This window comes from Buteo buteo, chromosome 1 (assembly GCF_964188355.1).
Source record: "Buteo buteo chromosome 1, bButBut1.hap1.1, whole genome shotgun sequence".
Classification (NCBI taxonomy): Eukaryota; Metazoa; Chordata; class Aves; order Accipitriformes; family Accipitridae; genus Buteo; species Buteo buteo.
In genome coordinates, this window is record NC_134171.1 from 83230782 (window position 1) to 83253443 (window position 22662).

At 42.9% G+C, this 22662-nt stretch overlaps 1 protein-coding gene across 1 annotated transcript in view; it reads right to left on the reverse strand.

Annotated features, from left to right (window-relative positions):
- FRAS1 (Fraser extracellular matrix complex subunit 1) overlaps positions 1 to 22662 on the reverse strand; it is a 151997-nt gene that overhangs the window by 40813 nt on the left and 88522 nt on the right. The window contains exons 23-31 of the mRNA XM_075038663.1: positions 21849 to 21989; positions 21480 to 21620; positions 20685 to 20828; positions 19788 to 20058; positions 18493 to 18577; positions 15196 to 15522; positions 10189 to 10342; positions 6244 to 6422; positions 3269 to 3385 (exon numbers count right to left, since the gene is read on the reverse strand). Coding sequence (XP_074894764.1) covers positions 3269 to 3385; positions 6244 to 6422; positions 10189 to 10342; positions 15196 to 15522; positions 18493 to 18577; positions 19788 to 20058; positions 20685 to 20828; positions 21480 to 21620; positions 21849 to 21989 — 1559 coding nt within the window. The remainder of the gene's footprint in view (positions 1 to 3268; positions 3386 to 6243; positions 6423 to 10188; positions 10343 to 15195; positions 15523 to 18492; positions 18578 to 19787; positions 20059 to 20684; positions 20829 to 21479; positions 21621 to 21848; positions 21990 to 22662) is intronic.

The window sequence follows — 22662 nt, forward strand, 5'->3', positions numbered from 1 at the left end:
TTGGGAAGGGAAGGGAGGAGCACGTCTACATGCTTACAAAATTCTCTCTCCTTCACAAACCCAATTTCAGTTTGCATTAATCTAAAGCGAAGCTCAGGCTTCTTTTACCAATATAGGGGAAACGGGTAACTTGGTTGAAGAAAAAACAGTGTAGATGTTACATCCTGTAATACTGCCAAAGAGTCACCAAACTTTCTCTGACCTTTCTCAGCAGGACGCTCAAAGACAAGACTAGAGGTATGGGAAGACTTAACATTTTGTGCTTGCTCTTCAGTCGAGAAGCCAGTCTAATTCTGAAGGAGTTTGAAGACGGATGAACAGAACTCAATCTCGTTGATGCAAGGAAGTGCAATTTTATGATGAAAAGATTTAAGGTTATGGTTGCTTCATAGTTGCCTCCAAGGCCTATTTGTCTCTCCCAGAGGTAGGACGTGCAGGTTGCGAGGCGCCCCTCAGTAAAACGTATTTTATGGCGCTATTGAATTTTGTGGTGTGTAATTAGCTATAAAATCCAGCACTGCATGGCACAGCCAGACATCTCTCCCATCAATTTTGTCAATAATGACAACAACAAAAAGTCAAGAGCAGAAAGATACATCGCTGGCTATTGCTCCAAGTCGCAGTCTGAGCATGTTTTATTATTGCCCGTGAAAGGTCACTACTATTTTAAACCCTGACAGGGCTGTTGTGTCACGGACTTTTCACTAATCCCTCTCCCAGTGCTTCCTTTGGCCTTTCCTGGTCTGATGCAAGGCAGGCTGTGCTGGCTTAGAGAAGTCCTTTGCCTCCCCGTAGGAGGGTCCTCCCGGGGACCCATTGCCGCTGGGAGGTCTGCCACATCTGCTCTCCTGCACTGCATGGGCCTCTCAGTGTGCTTTTGACTGTCAGAGAGCGCACAAGGACACAGGATTTCTGTTCGATAATGCTGAGCATACTGCTGGCACCTCATGTGCTCCAAATAAATCATCAGGAATGAGTAACGTCAAAGATGACTGCATGCTACGTTCCAAGTTTGTAAACCCAGCTCTCCCTCTCCCTGCAGGCAGCTCCCGCCTGAAGGGTTGGCCTCAGCTCCGTTCATAGTCCTTGCAAGTCCTCATCTCTACTTTCTCATCACAGCCTGCCCTGTCTCACTCAGCTCAGGACTGCTGCTCAGTGGACGATGATCCTGGTCCCCCTCTGAAAGCCCCATAGATGACAACAAAGCTATGAGGCACTGCCTCTCATGGCATACTCCTTGAGAAGCTGGCGACTCATGGCTTCGACAAGTCTACTCTTCGCTGGGTGAAAAACTGGCTAGCTGGATGGGCCCAAAGGGTTGTGGTGAATGGAGTTAAATCTAGTTGGCGGCAGGTCACAAGTGGTGTTCCCTAGGGCTCAGTATTGGGGCCGGTTCTGTTTAATATCTTTATCAATGATCTGGACGAGGGGATCGAGTGCACCCTCAGCAAGTTCACAGATGACACCAAATTGGGAAGCAGGGTTGATCTGCTCGAGGGTAGGAAGGCTCTACAGAGGGATCTGGACAGGCTGGATCGATGGGCCGAGGCCAACTGTATGAAGTTCAACAAGGCCAAGTGCCGGGTCCAGCACTTTGGTCACAACAACCCCATGCAGCGCTACAGGCTTGGGGAAGAGCGGCTGGAAAGCTGCCCGGCAGAGAAAGACCTGGGGGTGCTGGTTGACGGCCGGCTGGATATGAGCTGGCAGTGTGCCCAGGTGGCCAAGAAGGCCAACGGCATCCTGGCCTGCATGAGAAATAGCGTGGCCAGCAGGAGCAGGGAGGTGACTTTTCCCCTGTACTCGGCACTGGTGAGGCCGCACCTCGAGTCCTGTGTTCAGTTTTGGGCCCCTCACTGCAGGAAAGACATTGTGTTGTTGGAGTGTGTCCAGAGAAGAGCAACCAAGTTGGTGAGGGGTCTAGAGCACAAGTCTTACGAGGTGCAACTGAGGGAACTGGGGTTCTTTAGTCTGGAGAAAAGGAGGCTGAGGGGAGACCTTATCGCTCTCTACAACGACCTGAAAGGAGGTTGTAGTGAGGTGGGTGCTGGTCTCTTCTGTCAGATGGCTGGAGATAGGACGAGAGAAAATGGCCTCAAGATGCAGCAAGGGAGGTTTAGGTTGGATATTAGGAAAAATTTCTTTCCTGAAAGGGTTGTTAGACATTGGAATAGGCTGCCCAGGGAAGCGGTTGAGTCACCATCCCTGGAGGTATTCAAAAAGCGTGTAGACAAGGCACTTCAGAACATGGTTTAGTGGCCATGGTTGATGGTTGGACTCGATGACCTTGAAGGTCTTTTCCAACATAAATGATTCTATGATTCTATGTCTAAATCAAAGCCCCTGCCTCTTGGGTCTTGGTTCTCTGCGCGTCCCAACAGGTAACCTGGGTGCAGAGCCTGGAAACTCCCCTCTAGCTCCTGCACTCGGGATCCCTCCCTACAGAACCAAAGAATAGGAGACAGCAGAAGTAGAGAGGAAAGCTGGACTTCACCTACATATGTGATGGGCACACATAGAGAGGGCATGCACCAAAGTCGGAGAGCTCACAAAACCAACTTTAGACTACGAAGTCATCTTTTCAATTAACACAATCAGGGAAATAACTACATTAGAGAGACCACTCTTATCAAAATGGTCATTCCCAGAGTTGATGCTGCAAGAAAAGGTAATTCAGTTCCACGGAGGCAGATATAACAGGCTTGTCGGAATGTTTTCCACATACATTACAGTCTGTGTTCCTGATGTCACAATGACAGATGAAAACTTTCTAGTGTGGGTGGGCTACAGTTCTGATAAAGTTTACAGTGGAATTACTGGCAAGATGTATTCATTATGGTCTCTCTAACCCACAGTTTTTCACTCTTGCCATTCCTAATGGCTCCTCAGGAAAGGGTAAGAATTCCATAAAAAGATGTAAAATGTACTTTTTCATCTCTCTCCCTCTCCTTTCCAGTCTATACATTCATCACTTTTAATACTGGGTTTTCAACGTTTTATGGTTATTCCTCCCCCCCCCCGGCTTTTCTCTTCTAACCTGTCTTTTTTTTTTTTTCCATTTCTACTCCAGCTATCTATGTGGTGCATATACCCTGTTCCATAGATTTAGTTCAATATTTGAATCAAGCACAATAGCATGGACAATAGCAAATACAGGAATCAACACTCAGTGGTAAACTGCTCTATGCGAGGCTCTGGTTGCTGTGCGCTGCTGCAAGGAGAATGGGAATACAGAAACCATCAGTCAGCGGTGTTGGTTCACACTTACGGCCATGTGCAAAGAGGAGCCGAGGGAAAGCTGAGGTGCTCTGGGTGTTTGTGGGAGAACAGCAACGTTGAACACGTGGCTTTCCAAGGTGGTTTGTGGACCAGCAGAGCTGGACACCTGGGAAGGAAATATCACATGAATGGATACCTGACAGAGAACACCACTGCATTTCTAGACCAGTTTCATACTTTCCCTCTCCTCTCCTCCTGGTCTGGGAAGGCAAAGACACACATTGCCAGCAGATACCAACCCAAAGCATACACGAATGGTAGTTGATGGAACTAAGGCCTTTAAATAGCAACCAGCTTCTCCATTATTGCCTGTACAATCTAGAAATTGTTTACTTAGAAAGATATCTGTGTGTCAATTCCCTACCTGCTATTCATTCCTGGTTCCCCCAGTCATTGTCAGAGTTTTGCTCAATTGTACTCCAACCGTCTGTATGGCTTAGTGGAACTTTTTGTCACAGGAACAGAAAAAATAATGGGTTTTTAAACCTTCCTCCCACCCTCAAAATGATGACCGATTGTGCTGACAAGGTGAAAATAACTGGTCTTCTAATAATGGCACTGCCTTGGCAGTGACTCCCTGTGATCCCAACATATTCCAAGACAGGCTGTGCTCCTGTTCCACAGAGACCCATAAAAATTTTCCATACACCACTATAACACCAAAGATAAGTCAATGGTATCTAACTCATAATAGCAAACCTGCAGTAATGACACATAAAGCAAATAATATTAAATTTGTAAAAATTCAAAGGACCAAACCCATCCCCTAGAGAAAAGCCTGCAAATGTTCACAGCAATCCTGAGATAAGGCAAGCACCCAAAGAAATACAGCCCCCTTCTTTGTTAGACTCAGTTACAGCTTTATCTTTCAGTAGGGATGGAAGTCTGCACTTGAATTCAATAGAGCACTTTGTGAGCAAGAACAGACTTCAGCACAAGCTTAATTTCAAGAAGATGAATAAAAATGCATGCTCTGGTGAAATAAATGAAATTATTTTAGCCTTTTGCTGGACCTGTTCTGAGATGCTGTCATCTGAATGGTAGTTGCCAAAATACTGATGAAAACAATGTGTTGGCCCTTTCTGAGATGCCCCAGTCTGTGGTTCAAGACTCAAACAGATGTGTTATGGTCTCCTGATGTGACCCAGGCAATTGCGGCTTCCTTTCTCAGTAGGGCTCTCCATACAATTATTGCTACCGCTCCAAGATACTAAAACCAAACATTTAACTCATGCAAAACGCATACTCTATAAGAGGAATGTAGCAATTAAGCTAAAGATTAGCTTGTTCAACATTGACGCTCACAAATTCCTCATTATCACTTATGTTAATTACTTTAGAAATTACCTTAATTGCCTCTCCGGTGCTACAGTAATAGCTTCTGACTCGTAAACCAGATGTAACAAATACTACATGCAAGTGTTCACGTAGGCTTAGCATTATGGGAGGCTGTTAAACCTCCCAAGCAAACAGCAAGGACCTGTCTGAGGAATTTTATGGCTGTTAAACCTATGGGGAAGTGGGATTTATTTAGTATTACATCTGCTGGGGAGTATTTGTACCTTTTTGTCTGTTTGCAAGAAGAAGTACTCTAAAGCAAAAATTAAATTATTAGCTTAGGGATTGCAGAAAGTAGGAAGGTTGCTTGGTTTTGGAGCTTGCAAAACAAACAATTTAAAAAAAGGGCACTCGGAACACTTTGTGCTTGGAGTAAATATTACAGGTTTTATGATAGGGTGATGTATTTGCCATGCAGTATCAAGGGGTAAAACCTCCTGTCTGAACTGCAAACAGGGCATCAAAACAGCCAGGATACAAGCTGCGGTAACACACCTTGTGCAGGGACGTCCTTTCACAGAGGTCTGGATTGCAGGGATACCTTAGGAGAGTGTGGGCCAGAGGACCTCTGTAAGGATTTCCTCATGCAGATTTGGCACCCAGCTGGAGGATCTCTAGGACAGCCAAATGTGTGGCTATCTGGACCCACCTCCCCACTTCCCCCTTGACTGCTGGGACAAGCCTTATCTCAAAGAAGGGTGGCAGAAAGGAGGCAGCAGGTTGCAAGACGGGTGGGAGTTACCGTCTCTGTTGCCCGCTCTGTTACCTCTGCTAAGGACTGCCAGGCAAAAAACCAGTTCCTGTTCCTATTTCTTCCCCAAAAGCAAGCCCAAGCACATCAGTAGGGTGTCCCCAAGGGACGATCCTACCCCACAGGCAGAAGGCCAGTGGAGAAGGGATCACTGTCACGGCAAGAATCAGTCTCTGGACACACTGTGTCATGTTGATGGGATGTTACAAGCCTGGTAGTTTCATCCTGTGGAAATTATAAGTGCAGATCTGTTAGCCCATTCCCTCTGGAGACTCTTGATCTCAGAGAGCTTTCCTGCTTAGTCAAGCTAGCAGGACACCATCATTGCTTTTCTACAAAACCCCTTCCTCCCTGAGAGAATTGTTCTACAGAAAATCAGGCCAGCTATTAGTTTAATAGCTTAAATGTTAGATGCTACTTGAAAGACAATTTTCTCCAGATCTGCAATATGGCCTGTGATCTGACATCCAGAAGGTTAATGCCATTGCATGCGGCTCAACACTGTGGGTGGGTAGCTGGCTGGCTGGCTGCACTGCCACAGATTAAAACCTGGGGATCCACATGCAGCAAAAGCTCTCTTGTGCATGAGTAAGAGTCTCCCGTGAATACAACGATGGGTGGCATCCACCCTGACACATAAGCACATGCATATTCATCTACAGGTGAGCAACGTGCACCTGTATACACTTAAGTTTGTATGTAAATACAAATACATACTTACATAGGTATTTGTGTGTGCATGCATATATTCATGTATGTGTATCTATTGAAACTTCAGGTCGCATGACACGAGAAAGGGCAGACTGAGTAATCTCAGAGAAAAATGCCAGCAGAACTGCTGTGTGACCCCCCACTGTGAATATGATGAGGAGTACCTGGAACTGGAAGGAGTCACTCTCTACTTCAGATCCAGAGTGCCTGTACCACACAATGCCTTCGTTGATGTCCTGCTGGGTAAAAGAGGTTGTAGGTGACGAAGCTCTTCCATCAGGCAAAAGCTGCCACGAGTCTGCTGGGCCATCTGCTGGCATTGGGACCAGAAGCACCACTTCACCTGGGAAAAGCAAAGATGAAAAGCCAGGGCACAACTTGTGAGAAAACAAGGAGGAAGAGGTGCCTTTTCACCAACTAATGAGCATCCAAGACAAATGTCCACCCAGTCTTAGTTTTTTTCCATCTAGTGTGACTGACAGAAATAGCAGTAGAGCTCCTAAAAACCACTAATGGACCTTGCCCACATCCCACTGACATAAGGAAATTTTATCTCCTGTTTTGGCAAAGGGCATATCAAGGAACTCATGCAAGTACACAGAAGAAATACATGGTCAAGCAAAGAACAGGATCTGCCACTTTAAACTCCCAAATGTCATTCTGACCACTGACCAGCCCGTTTCAACCTTGAAATGAGCCCGTTTGATAAACTGAGCAAAAAATAGACGCAAAGGACACGCCTCACTTTCTGGAGCTCCTGTGAAGGGACAAGAGAGAAGTGAGACACAATCAGGGTTAAAAAGCATTGCAGCAGACTATCCACCTTCCCCTCAAGGGTACAACTTAAGTATCAGAATACAGCATACTAATTTTTTCAAGGTCAGCTCTTTCCTCGCTCTTTTGGGGACTTATTATGCCAAAAATAAGTCAACCGACTTCTCTGAACAGAAATTTTCAACTGAAAAAGAACTCTTGAACAGATATAGCAAAGGACCTCTGTATCATAGGCTGTATAGAAAGTCAGTATGCCCTGGTTTATAGCTCTTACTCCAAAGACTATGTAGCTTTTATATCTGTAACATCCAGCTTACTTCTGATTTTTGTATTAGAAATAGATTCTCAGCTGGACCGAAACATCACTGGCTTCATTGGAGGTATGACAGAGAAGAGCAGGATGGGGGCATGTCCCACTGGTTATCAGCTTTCCTCACAAACGCCTGCAAAGGTTGGATTTTCATGTCACTAATGTTCAACAGACTTTATTAAAATTACTCAAAGAGCCAAGTGCTACCCATCAAGAGAAGGGTATCAAAACCTTGGTCATCAATTTCATTGATGTGAACATTTTTCCTAACCACACAGATAAGTGAAATTTAAACCTAATAAAGAGCTACAGTATTGAAGTAGATAGCATATTTTTCTATTTTACAATGTAATTTACTTGTTTGGGAGTTAACATATAATCTGTGAAAAAATTATGTGTATCCCCTATCTTTACTATTCTTGACTATATATAATTTAGCTGCTCTTTAAATAACTTGTTAGTTGTATATTGTGCTTTTCTACTAGTCTTTGCAAGTATCCCTCATGGCTACTAATTCATAAGCCACATATATTATAAATCATTTCAACTCTCCTTACAGCATTAATCATTCTGTTATGCAAAATATCCATCCTAAGCTCTCCCAGTTCATTTCCCAAAACCACCCTCAAACAGTTGGAGTAATAAAAAAAAATAATTCAGCAAGCTGAAATATCACACTTCCATTTTATCATCAAACTCTATGCTAATATTCCCTTATCAGTGCCCTAATTACATTCCCGATCCCACCTTAATCTTTCGTGTGATTTCTAAAGATGCTAATCACATACCCAAAGGAGTTAGGGCCTGCAAGTTGTTTATCCCTCCCAAAGTAAGAGAAGAAACAATTATAACATATAGCTGCTTGAAGCAAGACGCATGTCTGTGTCTTCTTATAAATTAATGTTTAATGCCATCAGAAGGAACAACTCTGTAATGTTTACTTATATAGTTTATGATTACCATTGCATTTGAAGCTTTTTTTTTTTAAATAGAAAAGCACCTGTTGATAGGTTACACATGTGAATGTACAACTTGTGCACACTCAGGCAATTTATTGAAATATATGGAGACTACAGAGCTGCAATTTCCAGAGCTGTCTAGAGGATTCAGGCACTGTGGTCTCATTCGTTTTAAGAAGAGTGGACACTTGCATCACTTTTCATTGGCTTTAGAAATTTCATCCTCTAAGAATGTATGTCACATGGAGCAGCTTAGGGTATAACAATACCTATTCACATAGATGTGAGTATTTTTTCCATGTAACAGAACTGTGTTGAGGCATCTTGTGTGCTGGGAGGAGAGCCAGGGAAGACACTAGCTCTATTTCTAGAGACAAAACAGGAGGTCCAGCATAGAGAGATCCTTAGAAAGACCAACTGCTCGCCGGTGCCCAATTGTAGAGAACCAAATCAAGCCCTGCAGAAGAAGGGGATCTGGACAGAGATCTTCCCTCCCTAATTATATCCCTTTTGTTTGGTTTCAGTGTCTTGAATTAAAGGGCAAGAAGCCTTCTTTGTCCACACACTTGCGCTATAGAAATGTAGTAGCTAAGTCTAAAGTGGTTTTCTTTCCTATCTAAAAATTGAACTATGTATTTTCTACAGGTATGAATATCTTTTCCATTAGTCAAAGAGTAAAACAGGCAGATAAGCCTTCCATGATTCAGGACCCATTTTCTACGTTTCTCTTTCTCATTTTTTTCCTCCCTTTCTGTGAAATAGGATTTTAGATAAAATTTTGCTTATTCCTCACCTGCAGCTACAAACCCATTTGTGTTATTGCAATTAATTACAGTAGAGATAATTATGGTGATACAAAAACAGGATTATAAATTTTGGTTAGGGTTAGGCAGCAGGAGACAAGCTCCTCAGGGAAAAATTCTTGTTTTCATGTAAATGCTTATTAAAAATGAGAAGACAGTCCTTCATCTGCAGAAAACTAAAGGGGGAATACAAATTAATTACTTCTCTTCTAAATTGCAAAAATAACATAATCTATGTTTCTACCAGGTACTGGCAGCTGTTATGGAAACCAGCCTATCCTCACAGCAAAAGGCAAAAAACTAGCACTGATGTTGCTAAAGGGTTCCTCTAATTTTATCCAGCTCAGCAAATTAAAAGCAATGATATCATTTCACAGAAGTGCAAAATATATTCTTTGAAGACATGGTTTTAGTAAAGAAAATGGTGATTCTGAGCTGGAAAGTAACATTTTTCTTTTGTGTCCATATTTCCTTTCCCTCCACATATGACATCTTCTCTTGCCCATCCAGTTTCTCTCAGGTTGTATCTGAGCCACAAATCCCAGTACCTTCCACACTCCTCCTTGGCCTGGGTCCAGAAGATATTCTATAAACTGTAGTCCTACGCATGGGGTTGCCTGTGAAAGCCGTTGCTCTGAGAGATGAGATCAGAGCCTCTCAAAAGGAATTTGAAGACAAGATTTATACACGGCTGCAAATGTCATCAATTTCTGTTTGAGTCAATAACCCCTTCCATGAGTAGAAACTAAATCAAATGCCATGGAATTTAGGGACTTCTCCAGATCTTCATGGTAAACTTTTGCTCAGCGGTTTCTAGAGGTAGATATTCCTCTATGCTCCTCTTAAACCAGACATTCAGTGCAGAATATTATCTTTTGGCTGTGAGTAAGATTCTGCTCTCACAAGGCTGTAAATCCACCAGAATTTAACTACCACTAGAGACACGCAGTTGCAGAAGTTCAGCTTACTAGGCAGGACAATAGTGCTTCATTACTTTGCATGCCCATTTGAATTGGAAAAAGATGAGGTTAGCAGCAGCTATTCAGCGCAGTATTATAAGGAAATGTTCCCTTAAATTCTATTTGTTGAGGGCAAAATACCACGGAAGAAGCACACTCTCATAGGTCTGTGAAGAACACCCTTTTCCCCAGAAGTAACCAGAACCTTGCACTTTTATTTAGCGGATGGACACCTTGGCGCATGTGGGGTGAAAAGCAATGCCCTACAGCTGTTTTTTGACAACAAAACTCCAAAGGTATTTACCATGTCTTGGCTGGTCCTTGATGATGGTGTAGGTTATCTCGGAGTCACGGGCACCGGGTAGCTTGGCATGCAGAATTGTCTTGGAGATCTGTAGCATGCCTCCCTGGGGCACCCAGACCAGGGAATTTGTCACAAGCTGAGGGCTTCTGTCATTCTGCATGCAGGGGGACAGCAGAAAAAGGCTTAACTGAATGTCAGCCGTGCTGCACTGACGGAAACAGATTTTCAAGTGGAAAGGATCAAGCAGAGTATTTTGCAATTTTTTATGCATTCAACACTGGTTGTCTGCTTCAAGAAACGGTTGTGCACGCTTCACCTATGTCCCTTGGACCCAATTCTCACCCCGTAGAACTGACCTTGTCCTCCAATGTTGCTAAGATACTGTTGTTGATCTTAAACCTTCTTGACCTCAGTCTCCCTCCATAATTTTGTCTTTTACCACCATCCTCATTCTCTCTCTGCTTGACTTTTGACATGTATTGACAAAATTTATCTCCACAGCACAGTGGAAAATTCACTATTATCAACATCTGAAAAAGAGTGTCCAGTCTACTATACTTGTTTGATTGGATCCACATTTTCTCTCACATCTCTTTATTTTCTTTTTAAAAATACACACCTTTCAAGGGTACTTGTAGAACAACAGCTTCTTACCCATTCAAAAGTATCTCTCTATGGCACCTCCGCTAGCTTTATACACATCTGTAACCGTTATCACCTCTCCGTGAGCAAACCCAGGTTCCAGACCAAGCTCATGCTTTTCTACAAGATGGGGGGAAATTGAACTTGACGGTATGCAAATGCTAATGATGAATGTTGGCAGAAACATGAACTATGAGGTTTCCATCCTTTGCTTGAACAGCAGCAGTTTAACGTTCAGAAATGAGGTATACAAATTTCACTTAGTAACTACTGCACCAGATCCACATCACTTTTTTTGCTAAGTTAGAACATACTTGTAGAAAGACTTTTAGATCAAATATCTTCCCCCCATGCGGGGACTTACACCCATGGTCAAGTCATCTCTTAACCACTTCTGTAAAACTGAAGTCTGCCTGAGCATCCCTCAAAGTCTTTTGCTACTTGATGGGTTTTCTAACCTTCAAATAATTCCTGCGGCTTTTTTTCCAAATGAATATTTATCTGATATTTATTCAAGCTTCTTGAAATGTGGATTTCAGGACTGGATGCAGTAATGACTTCACTAATATTTTCATACACTTCAGTAATACTACTCTGGCATTCAAGGATAATATTAGCCCTTTTTGGCTCTAAATTACTTTGTTAGCTCATGCTCTGTTGGACAGCCCCCAAAATCTGTGTGACCTCTTCTGTGCCATGGTTCTTTCTTATAAGCCCAGTTGCTGTAAATGTGACTTCTTTTCTTGATATCTGCACATTCACCTTGAAACTGGCTGTGGTGAACTGCATAATCTGTCAAAATCTTGACTGCTCCACGTAAGTGATCATCTTCCTCCTCATTTACTACTCCACATAATCATGTGTCATCCCCAAACTGATAAACAACTCATTACTATGTTCTTCTGAATCTGCAGCAGAGACAGTAGAGCGAGCTAAAACCATGTTTGTGAAAAAGAATCACATTAAAGGATGATTTCCCGTCTCCATTTTGACATGTCTGCTGAGCAACTTTCACCCATTTAATTTGTACTACACTTATTTTGCACAGTGTTAATTTTTAAATGCCACATCATCTTAGACTGTGTCAGATCAACAGTTTCCCAGCACAATGGTTGCTTTATTTTTTTAAAGAACAGTGAAGAAGAAAACCAGACCCTGTGCCAGTCAAGAGGACTCTACCAATATATATGATAACTTTCCTCTGACCTTATTGATTCGATCACATCATGATGCATATAGGCCTAGCAAAGCATAACTCTGAAACAGTAAACAAACTAAAAAGGTCAGAAAGGTCCATGGATTTATTGTGTAAGGAAAGAAAAGAGAGCCTAGCCACACTTCAAAGAATGACAGGTGGAATGCAGTGTTTGAAAAGAAAATGTTTCTAAGTGAATGCTAATTAAACACAAGGTTGTTATTTTGCTATAACCGTGGAACTCTTTGGCTTTTCGGTAACTAAATGATTGAATGTTCCTTCACTGGCCACATTAATCCAGTCCAGCATTTTGTAATACCATTTCCACCTAGCTTTGATCCTGTGATCTTGCTTGTTAATAAGAACAGGTTTGTGAGATAGCTCTTTTTGCTTGGTAACCTTTTTAAAAATATGTTTAGTGACAAGCTATTGTCTGATTCGAGTGCTCACCCCGTGTTCAGCAAAACAACTAGAATTGCATTATATCTTTTTTGTTTTAACTGATACCTGAGCACACAGTTAGCAAACTCTGGGAATGAATTCGCAGCCCAGGAAAAGTGTTTTCAGAGAGCCCGGGCAGGCTAACATGCGCCCTGGTCCATGCTTCAGTTACCTGCTCCTCAGGAGGGAAAGATGCAGTGCCTTGCAAATAGCTTGGAGACCTCCCTTAGATGGATCTGCTCTAGAGGTCCCCTAAAATAAACATCTTTTGTCTTTTTCCTGTATTCCCCTTAGCCTCTCAGAAAAGAAATGCTTCTATATCCCATCAGCAATAGGCAGATCACACGTGGGTAGGTCTGACCTCCTCTGACTTACAGTACACAGCCTGCGATTATATTTTCTAGGGCATGGGCTCCTTATTCCCCATTGGAGCACCACTGGTGGTGCTCTGCCAAAAATGAAGCACCAGCAGGTCTCAAATTAACTTCACAGAAGCTGTAATTGTTAGAGAACATCAACAAAAATATACAGCGGTGCAAATCATTATTAAGAGCTCTCAAAATAGATGCTAGCTGTTCAGACTGCAGTAGGTCAAATGAAGTATTTGGATGGGGGCAAACAGGGAAAGGGAGGCTGTTAGCAACCAAAGGGACTAAAAAAAGCACCTTGCAGCAAACATGGCACACCTGTTGTGAAAAAACAAAAACCTCTAATTCATAAAATTTGGAAGGTTATGTTGTTCTTCGTTTACGTTTTCATGCTTTTGCCGCAGTGTGCCTATGAATTAATGTCTGAGAATTTCACTGCTTGAGCCCATCAAATAGGAATCTTAGAAATGTCCTTTCACACCAGGACTTACTATATAAAACGATCCAGCAGCACATTATAACAGGCCTCATGTACTCAGATAAGCAACGTGGTTAAAAAAACACACCTTGAACTCCCACACCTCCAGCCAGGGTCCTACCATGCTTTTTAGCAATCTTTCGATGTAAACCAAGGAAAAAAACCCAAGCCTCTGCATGTGTGTCTCAACAGCACCTTCTCAGAAACAAACCCTGCATGCATTTCAGCTCCCAAGGCTACTTCACAAATACAATCATTAGGATGAGGCAGGAGCTGGGTATCTGCCAGCTCTACCCTCACACTAAACTGCTCCGCTCTCACCTCTGTCACCACCCTCATTCTTCTCTGTAGGCAAGTGCTGCACGGAGAGACTTGGAAAGATAATAAGAGACAAAGGACCACAAAATCAGCTAATAAAAGAAACTATACTCAGCAATTCACCCTCACCGGCATTTACAAGAACCTGCTTAATCAATAGCAGAAGAAAAAAAAAAAAAAAGGTGTTACAAACAATGCAGATTGGTGTCCAAGCATTTTTACATTCCTTCTGATCTTATACAGGCTCCTTAGGGCCACATAAGTGATCTGGGTAAAGAAACCACAGGCAGGGCTGCTCTTATTCCAGGAGTCTAATAACTCAGCACCAGCGTTGACAGCAACCCCCTTTTCATTCCCAGACTGATGTGTGAGTCATGTCACTAATTACTATTGTGGCTTTAGGAGCACCTGCAGGGTCCAAATGGGATCAGTCCTTCCTTGTGCTAACTACGCAGACACATGTAGCGTCTGTAAGCCTTACTTAAAATTTGCATGCCCAAGTTGCTGTGAAAGATCTAATGCAGCAGAGAAGAGGACAAAAGAGGGGTAATATCATCTCCTCCTAACTCCTTTTCATGAAGTGGAAGCACTCAAAGATTGTGTAATTCTCAGATCCATACATAAAAAGACTGCAAACAGCGGACTTCTCTGACAGCTCTATTTTTCATTACTCTCTCACATTAACTAAGGGATAAGGAAATTTTCAGCTTTTTTTCCTTCTGTTTTACTACAATACCACAATACCAGAACTAAGATGTTTGCAAGCACTTCAGCAACTTTATTTTTTTCTAGGGTCCACCACACATACTATACGTATTTCACGCCTTGTTTGGCTGGGGTTTGTTTCATAAACAAATGGAAAAGCACCACTGTTTCTAATTTTACTGCTGTAATCTCTATAAAATTTAATACCAAGTGCCACTTCATGTCCAAACACAGAAGAGACAAACAAGCATTATTTAATTATGAACTGCAATAAAAGCAAGAAAGAAAAATTAAAACACTTCTTAATAATTTCTGACTTAGGTATCTGTGCCCTGTCCTTAGGGAAGTTATCAAATAGCAAGTTGGATCAAGTGAAAGATTTCAGTGGAGCAATGCTGAGTGAACAGCAGAGATCCTGACCTTGGGAGACACCACCGCCACCAAAGTACCAGTGATAACACCTTATTAGCCAAGTTGTTCATGTGCGACCCTTTTGTGTCTCCCATCACACTCCCATCAGCCCGATGATTGGTTTGCCTAGCCCGTTAGCTCTCCCTCCCCACCATCCACTCATTCTCTAATTCATTGCCCTTACCAGTGCCAAACTCTCACCTGCAACTCCAGAAAATCTTTTTATCAAATAACTATGGACTTTGAATTGTCAAAGCTGCACAGTTTCTGCTGAGCTGTTCTTGTTGCAAACCAAAAATTCAGGTGACCTCCAAAACTTAATCAATCCACTACTTTCTCCTGCCTCTCACCACAGCCTGTCGGTAATGCAGGATGAGTGACGCTTCAGGGGCATTCACACTTCTCCAGACTTCTAACTTGTCTGTGAGGGTTTATGTCACAGCACGTACCTTGGGAGCAATCTTAATGTGGAACAGGATGTTCTGGAAGTGGTACCCATCGTTCACTTGCAAAAGAACTGCATCATCCCGGGTGTCAGAGCCATCGTGAGCATAACGCAGCAGTCCGCCGGCAAGGTCACCCAGGTGGAATATGTGGACTGCAGAAGCCGAGTCCCCAGGAGGTTTGATCAGCCGCCCGTGACGTGGAGGCTCTAAAACCATCAGCACAACATTCTGAGGATTGTCACTGTCTCTCACGCCAAGCAACAGTTCTGTTATAGTTCCAATTTCCCCTCTGCGGACAAGGAGGGCCTCATTTCTGAACACATATGGGGCCTGAAACACAAAAGCAGCTCTCAGGTGTTTGCTAAATGCTAGCAATTTGATCATGATCAAAGTCTGGAATGAAAAATGTGGGGTTAAGGAAATTAGCACACCTCATTCCTGGAAACCTTAGAAATCCTATTTCTAAGCAACAGAGAATCGCTCTCCACACTTTCCCCCCCCCAGCAGGCAGATCTAAGAATATCTAGCAGTTTAGACTGATTTAGTTACATTAAAAGAAGATTCTCATGCCACAGCAAGCTTAGGAAAGGAAAAAACCTTAGGACATTTATATAGAAAGCAATTTAGTTACCAGCTAGAGGCTGTATTCCCTTTGCTGTCTGCACAGATAAGAGACAAGGGACACAGCTTTGCCTTATTACCATCCAGGAAAATTCAAATAGAAATGTGGACCCCAACTGTTTTGGAAGGTCTACATATTACAGGTGTGTTGGCAGGCCCAATTGGAATGCAGGCACCTGAGATGCTGAAGATTTGTGTATGTGAACAATGAGTTCAGGGTGGGTGGGGATGGAGACACATCATACTCTCCCTGAGTATAACCTACAGTTTTGATAACTTACACATCTTTCAGAGCACTGATGCTTGAGAATAAGACTCCACACAACCTGCGTGCCTCGATTATCTCTTTAAAATGAGTTGCAGAGAGGGGAAAAAAAGGAAGCAAGGAAGAATGCCGAGAGAATAACCTACACAGGATACTAATAGCAGTGAGCCAAACTGGGAGGCAGAAGCTTGAGTTAGTGCTTCTAAGTAGAAATGAGTCAATCAACTAACACTGAAGAATGTGCTTTTGCTTGTCTCGAACTGATAAAGTCCGTCTCAAAGACAGCAAAACTGGGTCTCGTCAGCATCATTATTTATTTAATTTCAAAGGCTCCACACACCCATATTCATGCTAGAATGAAGATCAGCTAGAGCCCACATTTCTGCTGGTTTATATTAGTTCTCTAATTCTTCGTGGTCAAGAAAGTTTAGATCTGCAGTCTCTATTGATCCTAGTAGACATCATTTGGCATCGGTAATACCTTGCCTCAGGAGGGAGGTGAACCGCAGAGACAAAGTCAAAGCCCTGGGAACACTCATCAGAGAGCTAACTGCTGCCATCTCACCTGTGTACAACTTATCAGGGTTATTAGGGATTGGCAGGCAAAATTCCTATTATTAAACTTCACTTATGTATTCTGGGGCAGTGACTGCAGCTCTTACTTAGGTGAATGTCCTACTGAGGTAAACAAGAGATTAGACTGAGCAAAGATTTCAGCACGAGCCAGAATCAATATACACACAATTGGATCAAAATCCACAGTTTGTCTTACACTGAAGGACAAACTAGAACACTTCCAATTTCCAGAAGTTATGGAATGACTAATATGGAATATAATGATTAAAAGCAACAAAGTGCAATTAAAAAACCCTGTAACTCCTAATTCTGAAGCTACCACCTCTCTAGGATCCCAATCCAGAAAAAACCCAAGCAGTGCAAAGTCTCAAGAGTGTCAGAGAACCACAAAAATTATGCATCTCGGGAGGAGTTGTTTCCTATAAGGAACACTAAATACATTAAACTGGAGACCTCCCACAGGCCCCCAACATGGTACGTAGGGAGCAAGTCAGCAGCTCACCACGTTTTTGAGCTGCTGGCTACATTCCGACTGCACTCAGCACGAAGTACAGAATAGCACCAGCGCCTTCAGACACAAACCCATCCACCAATGCAATGATTAAAAGAAATACATTTCTTAAATTACTCTTTGTGAGGAGGGACGCTGAATCAGGCTTGTAGGCAGGAAGGAGTCAGCACTAAAAAAGAAAGGATGATAGCCAGATTTCCAGTTACAGTTTTATCAAGCCATTTAATGCCCCTCTGAGGATGTAAATGGGCCTTAAGAGTAGCGGGCTCTGATTTGCACTTTAAAGTCTCTTTATACTGCTAAAATATGCCAAGTAGCCACAACAACTTCAGTTCAAGCAAAGCTGACCGATCGAGCTTTCAACTAGACAGTTCAACTATGGAAAAAGCTGAGTGCAAGCTGCAAAGCCTCCTCAGAAACCTGGACCTCGTTAAAGTGAGTCCATGGTGAACTTGCTGCCAGCACGACCAGCAGCAAGCGGCAAGCTGGGCTGGGCAGCTCCAGCACATCCACTGCCCTCGCAGCAGCAGCAGAGGAACACCCGTAGCTTGAATGGGAATCAAAGCCTGTCCGGAGGGATGTGATGATATGACCTGCTGATAGGTTGAGTTTGGCACACGCAGCTAGGCTGGGCTTGAACTCCTCCTTTCTGTAATGCTCTGCCCTCTCCGTTAATGTGTATTTCACACACCTCTTCATACCTTGCCTTTTAGAGAGCCCACCTTTGAAAAGGAGTCACAATTGTACTGCCTGTACACCACCTCTTGGGTGAGGCTCCTCCACGGTATCGTGCTACAGACTTTAAATAACAGTAATATGAGAAACATGGACACTTGGCAGTACCATCAACTTGCCTGGAAGTGGTGAGCAGTTTAAGGGACACACTTTAAATAGCTCATGCTGATTTAATTCCCAGCTGTCCTAGAACAGAGTATTTAAATAAATGCTCTTGACTGTCAAAGCATCCCTACCATAGGGATCAATCATTGTTCAATTGCCCTGCAGTAAGAGACTGAACATCTGCGGATCCAAAGAATAATTTAAACAGCAGGGACTCCTTCGCCCTCACTGATAATTGCTCTATGATTGCACAGCTACAATTCCCCGCACAAGAAAAATTACATGGGCCAGCTTCTTCAGTCACTTACTCCAAGTCCAGTTCTTCCACATGGCACTTGGCTGCCTCTCAGCTAAGTGAGAGTTGAGTCTAATTTGTCTGACCTGAACTCCAGCTCAAGTTCTGCCCAGCTCCTTTGTTACCACTGCAAGAAACCAGGGCTCCAAATGGTACAAAATTTGTGGTTGTTTCCAAGCTTTGTTACATTACCTGTGTTGAAAATGCTTGAATGTTGACCACCTCAGGATGGGAGAAGAACTTTTGATCACCGACCTTCAAGGAGAACTGTCCTTTCCTAAACAAGTCCCCAACAAGCCAAAATATAGGATAATATAAATTAATGAAGTGCTCTTGCAGGACTCAATAATGATAAAAATATTATATATTCAGTAAAAATGACTAGCTTAGTGACAGAAGGTTTAGCTCAAGTTTTTTCAGTTATGTTTTTATAGCATTTTTTTCTGAAGATTCACAACAGTCACAACATGTAATAAAATACCTTTAACTATGTAATAATATACCCTCATTTCCCTTTAACTAATGTTACCCACATAGGATGGCATTTCCAAGATAAAGTACCAATTCTAAATGTCAGCTATTCACTGCTAAAGAAAAATGTCACTTATCTGGCTTCGGAAGAGAAGATCCCACTTTTCAGCATTTTGTTTCCTATTTACTTTTCAATAATGCCACCCAATAACCTTGAACATAAAGTAGCTATGTTTCTCAAGACAAGATCCTGACATTTCATTGTGACTACGAGGCAGACAAAAAACCCCACCATGATACAGAAATACATGCCATAAGTCTAGTGAACATGACCTAACCCTTGGCATCAGAAGGACACCCTGAAAGTCTTATTGAAAGCAATGGATCAAAGAACACCCTAATATATACAGGCAGAAATTTAGAACAGTTCCACCAATATCAGTCTAGTCCCAAGGTTTTATGGTGATGTAAATCAAGTGTGAAATTTGGCAGGATGACTGGCTTATTGCCCGGCAGCAGGAAAAATCTGCTTCCTTGCAACATGCTTGCAGTGTGAGCATTGCCAGCTACTAATCACCACTAATTATCCCAGGACACTAACGGAGCTCATATTGAACGCAAAGAAGTAATGGCTGAATGCAGATTATGCCATAGAGCATAGTGGTGACATCATTTGAGCATCCTCCTGACAGTATCAAGAAATTGTTGTAAGAACCAGACTAATATGCCAGTTTTAAACCCATAGCAGAGTATCCTAAAGATGAGACAGACTCCTGCACCCCCAAAACACAAGAGGTTTGGTAGCTTGATCACAGTGACCTCTTATACCATAAACAGAAGTTCTGCACCATCATTTATACTATGGTACAGTGTAAGTATATTGGTAATTTATTTAACAGCAGTGAGAAGCGTGCTTCACGGTAAGAATGTTTCCTAGGAATAAGGAAATACCCGTTCTCAAGATACGTCAGGTTTTTTTAAGGCAAGAGCTCTGAAAAAAGTTTCAACAGAGTCACCTGGATTTCTCTTTGCTGTGCACAAAGCGGACTCTCTTCTCCTTCACATCCTTGTAGGTGAAGTGGTCGCCTTTGCTCAGCTGCACCTCTTTCCCATTCACCACCATGACCAGCCTGCCGTTGGAGGGAGTGCTGTCGATATGGAACAAGAGCTGTCCTGTGTCACCATCCAGATCACGCACACCCAGTAAGGAGACATCTAGGGGCTTTACCGCACCAATTCCTACTGTGAGGGTACTGTTCACATGGAAGCTCGAGGGATGCTTGCTGGCTAAAAAGAAAGAAGGGAAAAAATATTACTGAACGAATTACAGGCATGGGCTGTGTTAGCATCTTGTCTGTCACTACCATCTTTTGGATAACACACCAGACCCTTATAATGCCCTGTTCATTACTGACCTAGGTGGACAACCACTATATCCCAAGAAGAATTGCAATCCATCCCAATCCCCACTATGATTTTGAGAGGCTTGGGCACGTCACTTCCCATCTTGAGTTCCCCATCACAAAACTCAAAGCCAATATACATTGGCCTGCCCTGCAGACAGACTAGTAAATCTTCATTTAGAACAAAGAAAAGATAAGTAAGTACTACTGTTGATTTAGTAAGGGATTTCCCCCAAGATATTTTTTTATTTGTTTTACAGTGATGATAAACGATGCTGTGATTGGAAAGATGTGCCTCCATACCTAACAGGTAACTTCACTTAGAAAACCACGTATATGCATATTTTATGAAACAAAAAAGTTGGAGAAAAATAGCTGCCAACTTTCAATACTCAACAGAAAACCGCACAAAACTGAATTCCAAAGATGCCACTGAATGAACACTATTTCTAGCCTTAAAATCTGCTGGAAGCCTGCCAGCTCGGTTGCTTTATCATGAGAGACACTCACCTTCTTCGCACTCTCTGGTCCACGTATTGCCATAGAAACCCTGGCCACAGGCAGAAACACAAATCTTATTCTTCAGAAACATGGTGCTGTCACAGAGGTGGCACAGGCTGTTGCTGTCACACTCCAAGCATCCAGAGGGACAAGCTGGATCGGATGGAAAGCACAACCCCATTGAGACACTGCAAAAACAATGCAGCCAGCCACTGGTACGCAGGGCTGTCCCCCAGGGTCGGAATAGAAACACCACTGCTATTTGTGTGTTACCTACCTGACAAAAATAATCAAAAAGAAGGGGCAAAGAGTTGAGATAAAAAATTTGTTAAGAAGTTCCTTCCTCATTTGACCACTGTTTCCCATTGACTACAGAGCACCTGAGATGATCTTCCAAATGGAAGAAACATGTTTTTAAGTAACTGTTATACTAACTTGAAAAAAATACTGCAAATACACATTCAAGTCCTACTCAGCTTGTTAACCAACAAATACAACTGAAACCTTTCTAAAAATGTGGGTTTAATACCTGGTTGTTTTTACATACAGTGTGTACACACATACACACACACACATACACCAGCAGCCATCTACACTGAATCTCATTCCTCCTGAATTAGGCAGGTCTAAATGCAGATATAGCCTGTTATCTAATTCTCAAGTTGACTGCATCACCTCAACAGCAAGTTTAACGCAGCATCCAAGCACTTCCTCTTCACCCCAGCCTTGCAGAGAAAAAGCAGTGTATAGAACATAGACTACAACCCTGGTTCCTCTCCACCACATCACGCTCACTTGGCTTACCTGTGCACTTTCGCTGTGCATGGTCTGTGTAATATCGCTTCCCACATTTGTGAACACAATGAACGTCCAAGAGGAAAAATGGGGCTTCGCAAAGGCTGCACTCATCTGGTCGGCGACACTGAAGGCAGTGTTGATCACACCCTAAAAGTCATATGTAAAGAGTTCATCTCAACACTGCTTTCAACTGCTTCCTGCACTGTGCTGTAACACCCCACAGGAACCACAGCTCTATTGCGTGCGTGTGCTGGAGGGCAGCGAGGGATCTGAAGGTAGAGCGTGACTTCTGAATGCAAGACGTGCACAAATTGGAGACAAGCAAGGAAACATGTTGGCAGCAGTGATTAGAAGTAATGCTCAAGAAGAACTCACTCTGGCATGTCTCTGATTCCTTGTAGAAAGCTGCAGGGCACTGTTCCACACAAGCTCCTTCATGGAGAACATAGCCCTCCATACACTGCAGGCAGTCGGTCCTCTGGGGACCTTTACAAGCATTACAGCTCCAGTCACACTCTGGAAGAAAAAAAAGTCAGTGCAGGGCAGCCTTTTTGTATAGGTGTTCATGCTATATAAGTGCTTAGCACTTGGGGTCTACAAGCTATGGGAATATAAGGCCCAGGAGCAAAGAGCACAGTAAAGACTGTTAAAGAGATACTAAAAAAACCAGAAAGCATGATTTGTACTGAATGACTTATTACAACTCAAGATACGGGGTTTGGTTTTTTCCCTCTTGGACTTAACATGTTCTAATTATGTCAAATTTGAGCAGTCTGGGCTCTTGTTCAGCATTCAGACCTGCTAACACCGGCACAGTTTTGCTTCCCATAAAGCCTGACTTTATCCCGTAAGGAGCAATGCTCCTTTTCTGCCAACCCTGAGTTTGTTGCTCATTAGCAATTATCCATGCCACTTCATCAATCTCACACTTTCAAATGACTCTGACCAAAAGAAAATGAAATTGTTGTCCCTCACAGTCCAAATGTCCCCCTGGAAAGTCCACTGGCCAGAAACACACTGGATCCAGCTGGGATCAGATCTGCCTTCACATGCCCTCGTACTACCTCCCCTCCAGTCTTCAGCTGAGTCCCAGTCACACACATGCATCTGAGGACTACTCAGGCTGCCAACACTACTGTTTGTTCTTGGTGGCACTTAGAGGGTCCGTATCAGCAATTAATGACAGACA